The 11,180-nt window shown below is 43.3% G+C and overlaps 1 protein-coding gene across 1 annotated transcript; it reads right to left on the reverse strand.

Annotated features, from left to right (window-relative positions):
- Positions 1-586: 586 nt before the first annotated feature.
- On the reverse strand, positions 587-10,816 carry pxdc1b (PX domain containing 1b). Its single transcript, XM_030348649.1, has 5 exons — positions 9,761-10,816; positions 5,495-5,586; positions 4,389-4,506; positions 3,082-3,196; positions 587-2,190 (listed from the first exon to the last, which is right to left on the reverse strand). Exons 1-5 carry the CDS (start codon positions 10,014-10,016, stop codon positions 2,070-2,072), a joined length of 702 nt encoding a protein of 233 aa, XP_030204509.1. The 5' UTR covers positions 10,017-10,816; the 3' UTR covers positions 587-2,069.
- Between the last annotated feature and the right edge of the window lie 364 nt (positions 10,817-11,180).

Here is an 11,180-nt window from a genome sequence, read left to right on the forward strand (position 1 = left end):
CATTGACAGGGGGGCTTACTGCTAAAATAGGCTTATGTATTTAAAAGTAATCTAGATTGCATTTAAATTGCTTACATTTCATCGCGCTAACGTTTTCTGGTTAGGGAATTGTTTTAATATTTCTGAGAAGATATATCTTTGACCACAAGATGCCGCTCTCCCCTAACCCTAACCGTGGCCGACACTCACTCTATAATTTCACCGCCAAAATCCTCACCCCAGCATCCTCATCAAATAGTGTTCTACATTTCTCTAACACACACACACACACACACACACACACACACACACACACACACACACACACACACACACACACACACACACACACACACACACACACACACACACACACACACACACACTCTTGTGTAATATTTCTAAATTAAGAGTCATGATAACAATCAAGTTGTCACATTTTACATTACAACCCTCTATTTCGCAACACCAGTTTGGAAACAGAAAAGTTAATTCTCCATTCGGTTTGCTATCCCCTCCTCCGGTTAATGGAGGTTTTGTACAAAGAAAACAAAATGATAGTTTGAAACATGGCAAAAGAGCATGAGAGAACCGCAGGAAACTTAAAGCTCTTCCAAATCGACTGTCCATTTATTCACAAAGCAAAGTGATAAACACGGTTTTGGTGGTTTGAAAGAATTAGCCTAGGAGATGAGATTCACAATCATTCATTACAAACTAAAAGTTCCTAAACTAAAGCATGACCTAGTTGTTAGTTCCTTGCAGACACAGTACAAGGTTTTTCTGTTTCGGTATATTTCAGTCTGAGCATGAAGCTCCTGCTGTGTCTCTGCTGAGCTATACGAGAAAAGAGAAGTCTGAAAGAGCACTGAAGAACAACCTCCTTTTGTGGTTCACATAACACAAAATAATTGGATGGATGTTTTCCCAAGATAAACACAAGACTTCTTTCAACACAATTACAGGACAAAACCTTATGCAAAACTTTTTCTTTTTACATTTCTTTCTTTTGTAAAAGTATTGCTTCAAAATTGAGATGATTCCATTCTTTGTTTATTCCCAAATACTGGTAAGACCTTGTCCCTGGTTAGATCTAGTCTAAGTTTAATAAAACATTAGGATATGGATTTAGTAAAAAACAACTTAAATATGCATCATGGACATGTTAAAGGGTCAAAACCTTCTCACAGCTTATAGTGGTAATTTTAGAGTCTGTATTAACATTAAAAGCAGAACTCTGTTCCTATATAACAATATATATTTATAAATATAAGCTATAGTTGGGTAGACATGTTAATCCCCAAATGTAAAATTAAAATAAAACAAAACGTTTTTAATCGTGTGGTCCATAAGGCCGATGCAACGTTTTATAGAAATATATGAAATCAAATTTGAATGGCCATGGCCAGCATGTATTTAACATAAAATATCTGCTCATGTTTGTTTCTTTGCTGCTGCTGACCCAAGCCATGTTTTCCTGGTGGCTTTCTAACACCACATTCACAAAAACACAAAGATACAAACCAGAAGAAAAAAATGGAAAATGCTAGCAGTTGAAGTTAAAGGCTGAGCTGACAGAGGTTCTTTGAAGCTGTTACCACAGCGTTGCAAACAAGCGTTATTAAGAAAGATTCACAATACTGAACAACAATACTTGAGACGCACCAAGCTAGGATGCTGTTGGAGTAGTTAGTCAGGGGAACATTATGTTGCAGTGGAAGTTGGGGAAGAGTTTATCTGGTTTTGGGGTTAAAGTCTTTTGTGGTGAAAAGTTTGTGAAGTCATTCTCAACACGATCTCCATCCAACTGTCCTCGCAGAGAGAGTTTAACCAGAGGCACGTGGTGACATTTTAGACCAACCAATAAACGATAACGCATGTATGTGTGTTCGGTCTCGTCGGTCAAATCACAGCCACAACCGAGACCGTCTAGACGGACTAAAGTCGGGACCAGGCGGCTGCCACAGCCTTCGTGTTCCGCTGAGACGGGGGCTTCGGCGTCCGGTTTGGCATGGTGTGAGGGTGCTAGCAGGGGAGCTAGCGTGAGCTAAGCTAACAGCCACAGGCAGCATCTCTCCTGCAGAAGGGCCTCACTCCAGGATGTCGGTCTCGAACGGGACCAGGTGGTAGTAGGACAGGTTAGTGACGTAGGCCTCTGTGTCCTCGTTGCACGGCAGGGGGTCCGGGGGGAGGTAGCCTCCGTCGTCGTACCTGGGAGCGGGACACGCCAGGCGTGGTTATTACTTTTATTCAAAATGTCAAAATGATTTTATTGTGGAGATAGATGTTGTTATGAAGTAGGAAGGGGTGGAGGGGCATCTTACTCAAGAATGCAGACAGGTAGCAGTTATAGGTGATAGAAATGGGTAATTCTATCCCTCGAGAAAGGAAAGAATGTCATAGTTTTTGTACAAAAGCGTTTGTTCCCTCTTAGCTCCGTACACACCCAGACGAGGAAGGAAGAGGTGTACAGAGACTTTTCCTGTGGGGTGTGTGCGTTTGTGCGTGAAAGGAAGTTCAAATTTGCATTCAAGGAATTCCACACACAGACATCCAATCGGGAAGTACAAAGAGCACTCTTCCAGATGATGATGAAATATCCATGAAGCCGAACACCGAGGCTGTGCAAAGCATCTGGCATCGTTGTGTCATACTGGATCATACTGGAAGAGTAATCCTGGCTTCTGATAGTGCTAGCACCAAATATATTAAACAGCTTACTTTGTTGGTTGTTTTAGCATCCTATCTGCTAAAGATGACCCCTAAGAACTGGACTATTACTCAAGTCAAGTTTTATTTATAGAGCAGTATTCAAAGATCTGTGAAATTCAGTGAACAATAAAATCACAGTTCACATTAAAAATAAGCGCATAATGTTTTTATTAATTATAAAAATAATCCACCTAGGATGAAGAGCAGGGCAGATCTACTAATGCTGCCGCACAATAAACAAACCTAGTAGTTGTCTGTCTCTAGCCCTACAGTAAAACATTTGCTCTGGCACCCCTTATATCTGAGAGTTCCCTAACCTTCCCAGTTGGACCCTCTGGACAGAAGCGTCTGCTGCTAAACGACCAGATGTAAACGAGAAGGGGAACTCACGCGTGTTCCTCTGAGTCGGTGGAGGAGGGCCTCTCTTTGTCCACTGGTGATAGGCGCTCGTCAAACACGATGGTCTCGGTGTTGGCCAGACAGAACCCATTGGACCGCATGATCTCTGGAGCGGACGGAGATCATGAAGAAGTAATGTAAGGTTAGGCTATAAATGTCCCTATCAAAGACTAATATCCCAATCCCGTTTTGCACCGAATCAATACAGTATGCAGAAAACAAATCAAAGAACTGAATTGAGTTAGTCAGTTATTTGAGAGCCTATTACTGCAAAGGCCTCTTAACCTCCTCTAAGTTTACGTGGGGGGTGGAGTACTGAGTACATATCTTTCAGGGTGACAGAGTGGTCTTCTCTGACTTGTGCGATTGTGTCATTAGTTTATGTGTGGTTGTGAAACAATCTTCTGAAGAAATTAGCCGGCCGTGAGGGTGAAAGGTCCAGGTCTGTTGGCCTGTTGTCATGGTGACTGGCCTGGGTGGGGGTATTACGGACGTGTTTTTGCAACCCCCCCCAGGATGCAGATACAGGTCCCGCCCATTGAAAACCAAGTAGCCATATCAAGGTTTGTCCCGAACTAATACCAGTACTGTTTCAACCTGGTCTTACAGCTGCACTATGTCCGTTATCCCATTAGCCACCTCTACAGGCTGGAGCTGCAGACGACCGTCTTTCAACGGTCATCTGAAAATGTCCACAATTCTGAATGATATTAAGACTTGTTTTTAACTACAGATACTTTAAGTTAATCCTGCAAACAAGTCTTCCAGCCCGGTAAAACCTGAATGTTGTAACATGATATTTTTTTAATGATGAAACCAAAAAATTGTTTCAGATTAGGCATGGGACGAGTGTTGCAGACAAGATTTTCCCAAGGTGCGGGGAGGGCAAAAGTGGACCAGAATGAAAAACTTTCCAACATAGTGCCAGTTTGCACATCTGTACCTATGTTCTGAGACTGCCTTCAACATCAAAGGGTTGTCTTCTACTGGTTTGTTGTCTCACATGCACGGTAACCTTAACGCACTGTAACCTTAATGCACTGAGACCTTAATGCATTGAGACCTTAATGCACTGTAACCTTAACGCACTGTTACCATAACTCACTGGAACCTTAACGCACTGTTAACGCACTTTAACCTTAACTCACTGAAACCTTAACGCACTTTTAACGCACTGTTACCTTAACACACTGTAACCTTAACTCACTGAAACCTTAACGCACTGTTACCTTAACTCACTGTAACCTTAACTCACTGGGACCTTAACGCACTGGGACCTTAATGCGATGAGGATGTACCTGATATGTTGAGAGGGCTTTGGAAGCAGGGCTGGATTCTGTGGACCTTATCGTTCCTCAACACCTGGTCCAGGGGCGAGCGCTCGAAGAACGTCAGCATGACCTCTGACCTGGAGAACTAGATAGAGAGCGATATATCTATAAATAAATATTATATATAGCATATAATATACAGTCACGTAGAGCAGTGGTTCACAACCTTTCAAGGCGCATAAGACAACCACCCAAATTTCAAGGACTGCCCACTTCAGTCCGAAGGGAACCGTTATTTAAATCATCATAGCAAGGAAATGTTTTAAGCCCTTTCTGCAATATTTCACACACAGCAGATTGCCAAAAGAGGTATCACATGAATACAAGCTAATAAAAAAATCGGTATTGTCTTTACAACTAAACAAAAAATGACAAAGTACAAATGAACAACTCTCAGCCTTCGCCCGCCCTTAATGTAGAGTAGAGTTGGTAATCAACACCAACAGTGCCGTGTCATCACTATATTTTGGCGGAGAAAAAAACATTCCGTCCTGAGCTCATAAACTTGTTGACGAAGCGTTAAGTGTGGAAAAGCGCAGCGCGTCCCTGCAGCTGTGGCTGCGGTGGATCATGGCTTCCTCTTATTGTCAACGCAATACCATCTTCCTCCTGTGGTCAAGTTACAAGGAAAATATGCTGGCCTCAGCCTGTAGAAGTGACTGTTCACTACTTACTTAGAGGCCGCCTTTATCCACAAGCGACTAACAGGGAGTAAGAAGGAGGTACAGTAAGGCGGTGGACATTTTTAATAGGACCCAATACCTTGTGGTTGGGCGTCACCATTACTGCATAACCAAAAATCTATATATTCAACTCACTCTACTACTAGAAGATCTCCGATACTCTCTAAACTGTATTATACTGTACTCAACTGTGATCTACTCTGCTCTACTTGCTCTACTATACTTAACTTTGTTCATCTGTATTCTACTCTACTGAACTCTACTATATTACACTGTACTCTACTGTGACTTCCAGGGCATGTTGATGTTATCCTCTCTACTCTACTCTATTCTACTGTTTTCTACTGTACTCTGCTATAGTACACTGTACTCTACTTTGTTCTACTGTACCTTCCAGGGCAGGTTGATGGCGTTCTTGAGAAGTCTCTCCACTTCGTTCAGCTTCAGCTCAATGTCACTGGCTTCTCTGATCTTCACCATCCCTGAAAACATAACATCAAATCCATTTATATTTTCCATTTAAATATTGGTTTATTTAATTGTATTCCAGTGGCGCCGCTCTGAAAAATGCCACTGTGGAAACTGTTTACAGCTTACCAGCCTTCAATTTTAATCATTTTATATTGCAGGATAAATAAAGACGACTTTAAGTATCCACCTTTAATTATAATATTCACTCGAAACGGTTAGTTACACAGACAACGGTGGTGGCTCCATATTACTATGGTATGTGGAAGACCAATACAGAGCACCTAAAGCAGCTGTAGAACAAGTGTACCAATATGCGTCGTACAATGACTTAATCCCGTACTTGGTTTCAAGGTGTTTGGGGATAACCGTAATAACATACCACGGTAATAACATCTTCATAGAGCTCAAATTCAAAGCTATATTTAGGGCAGGTTTTTGCCATCCATTAAGAGATACATGGGGTTTAGTTCAGGAGAAGGCCCGCGTCAGTACATTGTATTTGACCATAAGGCAACGTTCATGTCTTGTAGCACAACAAAATCATTGTCACAACAAGCTGACAACGAAATGTGGTAAAGATTCCGACCTCACACAAGCGTAAATTGCATAGGGTTTGACAGAAGGCCAAATGGACATTTTCATGGTGGCATATTTGTTGAAAGGTTTTTGAGAGAGAGAGAGAACTCTGTATGTTACAAAGTATATTGATTGGTGCAATAATGCAATATCTATATAGAAATCACATTTAAAATAGTGAATAACAGATTAAATTGAATTGGTGTAAGGGTTAGGGCTCTTAGATCTTAGGCTTTCTTCAGCGGTGATTCATTTATCTCTGACAACAAACGCACACATGGCCAGATCAACCACAGAGAAGCTGTTGTTTGGTGACATCGTGGCACACAGTTTTTCACGTCCCGCGGGGATGACGTCATACCTCCTTAAGGTATGATTTCATCAGATTGGAAAGAATGACTTGGGCTATTTTATCACCAACATCTCCAGCGCTCTTGCTCAAACATTCTGGCGCCGTCTGTCCGGGAGTCTGGGAGCCGTAATAGCATTTTCATTAGCATTAGTCATTGTAATGTAATGGTAATAGTAACATAATCAAAATTAGCCTTTCCTATCTCATCTGTGTTGACATTCTAACACGTAATGTTGCTAGATGTGTACAGGAAATATATATATATAGTATATATGTATGAAGAAAACCTCTCCATACAAGTCACGACAACTTCCAACATCCGTTGTTGTCTTCCTAGGTTCCACCCGATGTGTATTTTCTCCACATCCGTCTGGTGCGAACCTGCTGTCCACTTCCTGCCGCGGGGAAGGAAGCCGGTGTGCCAGCGTACTTCCTGTGAGGACGTTTCTTTGTGAAGCCATTATCTTGTCAATGTCTTCTTTCATAAATCACAAACCACCAGAAGAGCAGATGGCTTCCCTTATTTTTTTATACTCCAGAAAACACATTTATTTTTTGAATAAGTTGCACATGTGCCCAAGGGCCACAGATCTCATTACAACTTAGGAGGGGAACACAGAGTATTCTCTGGTGGGGACGTCAATAACATGACCAACGTGTATCAAATGAGCTGATGTAACAAACGGTCAGACCACTATATGGGGGGGTATGAGTGAAAGAGAGAGTGAATTACTTCAAAGGTGGACTCAACTTCTATTAAACATATTTTTTCAATAACTTAATATATTCAGAAAGAATTTACATTGGGGCGGGAGGGACAACTTCATGTTTCTCAGAAGTTGGCTGGGACTCACCCCTCTGCCCTCGAGATCTGCACGCGCTCTTTTTCGATCTCTCTCCAGTGTTGCAAAACACTGCATCATACTACTATTTTGCAGTCATTTTCAGACACTTTGAGCCCAAAGCAATTCAGAGTATTTTGACATTAGGAGCAGGTAAAGATTGGGGCATCTTGCTCAGGGATGCAGGTAGACATAGGTGATCAAACCCAGAACCTTTCACCTCAGAGAGAAACATCAACTATCTTTAGCAATCCTACTTTCAACCAGTCCAAAATAACAAGCATTGGAATCCAGGGTAAAATCCAACATTTCCCCTGAATGGCAGCATTTTAAATTTCATGTCTGACCAAAGTTAATTCTGGACACTAGCTGGAGTAAAGAGGAACTAAAAGGACATGAGTCATCTTCAGTGTGTTTATCAGCCCACCGACTCAGTCATCCTCTTCTGTGTCAGTGACATTAAACAGAAGATCTGAGAGTGATTATACTATTTTTCCATCACACCCTGTGAGGGGCTTATTCACCGGGAGGCCTGACAAAAATGTAACTGTCCAACCCGAGTGCCACCCTACCTAAATCGGCCATATATATAAAAGAATCACAATTTGGGAAGATGCATTCTCTAAACTGCTCTGCAAGGGCTTGGTGTTGTGGATTGGGGCCTCTTATGTCATATTATTCTGTGCCTCTCCTGGGCCGTCCCTACTCAACTAGTCTAGACATGCCCCTGCACCCTAAGACCAGTATAGTTCTATGAGTTTGTGCATGCACCAAATCATTCCTGTCTTTATTTCTGCAGGGTGCTGTATAAAGGGATGGACCTTAATGGACTTGTCTGGCCCTTATTCCTGTATTGCATTGTTTTCCTTCGGATCCCTATCCCGCACAGCAATAAAGCCAAATGGAAAAAGTGACTATACCGTACATAAGAAGGCATTTTTTTTAATTTTGCTTGAGGGCAAGCAAGGGTCTCCTTTGATGTAACACCTTCCTTGTTTCTGACTCATCTCGTCTGCATGCATTTACAAGTGAGTGTAAGTTTGTTCAGGGAGGGGTATAAATAGAGTGTCCAATCCTCTGCCAGGCCCTGTGTGACAGCTTCCCACAGCATGACATCAGCCTCCTCTACTGTCGCCGTGGTAACGCACGGACAACACCGGCAGAGGCCGGCCAGTCCTCCACATGCCCGACATTCTCAACCTAACTTTGTGTCCATTTCAACATCCCGGTGTGAAATAAATACACAACTGGAATACAGGGGCGGGTCTTCTGGACCATCCATCACCTGATGAGGCACTTTCTTTATGAGTCCCGTTCAACCAGTGAGACCTGGGTTGAACCTTTTATTGTTCATCTCAACATCCGTTTTCTCCCATCATACACTGCCCATTTCCCACAATCCATTGCCCAGGTCTCGTTTCCCACAATGCATTGCTCACCTCTTCTGAGTGGCAGAATCCTGACCGTCAACAACTCTTGGAGAGAGCTATTTCCATACGAGGGAGGGGAGGCAAACAGACCCATTTCTCTCTCTCTCTCTCTCTCTCTCTCTCTCTCTCTCTCTCTCTCTCTCTCTCTCTCTCTCTCTCTCTCTCTCTCTCTCTCTCTCTCTCTCTCTCTCTCTCTCTCTCTCTCTCTCTCTCTCTCTCTCTCTCTCTCTCTCTCTCTCTCTCTCTCTCTCTCTCTCTCTCTCTCTCTCTCTCTCTCTCTCTCTCTCTCTCTCTCTCTCCTACACAGGAGGACGGACTTACTTTTTTAACTTTTAGAGGATCAGGCGTGTTGGCTCTAATGGTCAAATCAACACACCCACACGCACAGGGAACCTATCAGCGACCTGCAAACCTAAATCAGCATCAATCCTGAGAGCGCTACAGGTATCGCCTGATTCAACAATACAACAAATCGCAACTTTTCGGACATGCATAATTGAACTATGAGTGAACGTGTTTATAAAATTGTAAAATTGTAATTGCGTTGAGTCGAGTTACTGCATATTCAATATGACATATATTTATGTTTGATCAGTGGGTTTTAGGACGTTCACCTTGTTTAGGTCTCCATGACGTTGGCTCGTATAATAAAAGCAGAATTAAGGCATTATTGTATCCGTCAGACGTCAGGAAATACTGATCTGAAGTAGGCCTACATTAAGATCCCTGTCCATCACTCATTATACTGATGTCCACGGGTCCGATGTGTGACAAGACGTCTCCTCACTGTGACCGCCCAGCGGGCTAATTTAACCCAAGGAGTGAGGATAGACATTAAGGCAGGTCGTGAAATTAAAGTTTCCAGCACAGGAACATTGCGCTTATATTCCTTTTTTTTGTTTTTGTGATAAAAAAACTTTTATTTTGTAATGTCATCAGTTATCACGGATTTTATTTACTCGTGCAAAGTTTTCAAACTACCAACCTGCTAAGAGCGGAGACTTGGACAGGTCACTCCTGTCCTCCGGAAAGGACTCCGCCAGTCTCTTAAACAGCCTGCCGAAGTCCGAGTAGCTCCGATGCAGATATAAAATGTTCCTGTCCGACCACTCCGTCCTGATCTCGAAGAACTCCTCTTCATCGCCCCGCTGGCTGATGATGAGCCGTCGGATCCCGTTCACCCAGCAGTCCTTCACGAACATGTTGACCAGCGACGTCCCCTCGAACACAGAAGATGCCATTCCCCTCGACGTCAGTCCGACATCCTACCACCGAGAGAATTACTTTTGCTTGATTGGACCCCCCAAGACTAAACGAATCCCCGACCAGAGAACTGTGGCGGAATGTCTCGGAAATATTCAAACAGACACCAAAACAAGAGGAGACAACTTTAAGACGCAGCGTCTCGTCTTCCCAGAGCGGTCTGCCGGAGGCTGGTCGTTGTTCTGCTGCTCAGCCCATCAAAGGCGTCGTCTCAAACGTGGCATGTTGACGTTTTAAAAAACATCGTCCTAACTCGGTCCAAAGTCAAAGTCGATAACGCCGGAGGTCAAAAGTTGTCCAAATAGCGGTTGTCGATTATCCAGTGCCGAAGCGCTGCGATGAGATCCAGTGGATTCTTTTACCCCCAGTTAACCAACACGAAAATAATCGTATTTTTCAAGTACGATTTCGGTACCTACTTGAATCCCACCATACGACTTCCCTATAGGTCCATTGAGAAGAAGCTTTCCTCCCAGTACAATATATACCAAAGGGCGCTCCCAGTCCTCTCTCTCTCTCTCTCCGGTTGCTCAAGAAAGTTTCCTCCCCTTCCTCAACACTGTGGGTATTAATATGCAAAGAATGCAACCGGGGCCAGCGAGCCCGAACTTTTCTTCTTGCTCCCTTTCCCCTTCCCCTCACTCCCATCCGTCTCTCCCTGCTCCGTCTATTCTTTGGCAATAACAAAAGAAGGAATGTGTTACATCTTTAAATGCTGATAACTGCAAGAGCATCTGATTACTCAACGCTTCCTTCGTTTTTTATTTCAAATGTGTCTCATCAACTACCTAGATGATGCATGGCAGACGATAAGTATCTGCATGAAATACACACGCCCTGTGTATCCTAGAGATAACTAACTACCGTGTGTTGTTCCCTCCTCTCTGCCATGAAGCAATAACCGCCTGCAGTAGAAGGTTACGGTAAGGTTGACAAGCTTCCCCAGTCTGCCAATAGCTCTATAGGAGAGCAGGGTGTAGCGGTGGTGATGTGGTTTCGGGTTAGGATGGAGTGGTGAACGACCCACTGCTGATGAGAATAACCCCTCATGCTACGATCGATGGGTGGGTGGGTGGGTGGATGGCTGGATGGATGGATGGCTGGATGGATGGATGGCTGGATGGATGGATGGATGGATGGAT

Source organism: Gadus morhua, chromosome 23, assembly GCF_902167405.1.
Source record: "Gadus morhua chromosome 23, gadMor3.0, whole genome shotgun sequence".
NCBI lineage: Eukaryota > Metazoa > Chordata > Actinopteri > Gadiformes > Gadidae > Gadus > Gadus morhua.

Coding starts and splice junctions, on each gene's coding strand:
- pxdc1b (XM_030348649.1), bottom strand. CDS start 10,016: ATGGCATCTTCTGTGTTCGAGGGGACGTCGCTGGTCAACATGTTCGTG. Junction 4,507..5,494: donor CCATCAACCTGCCCTGGAAG/GTACAGTAGAAC, acceptor CTCTCTATCTAG/TTCTCCAGGTCAGAGGTCAT. Junction 2,191..3,081: donor ACCGACTCAGAGGAACACGC/GTGAGTTCCCCT, acceptor TCCCGCTCCCAG/GTACGACGACGGAGGCTACC.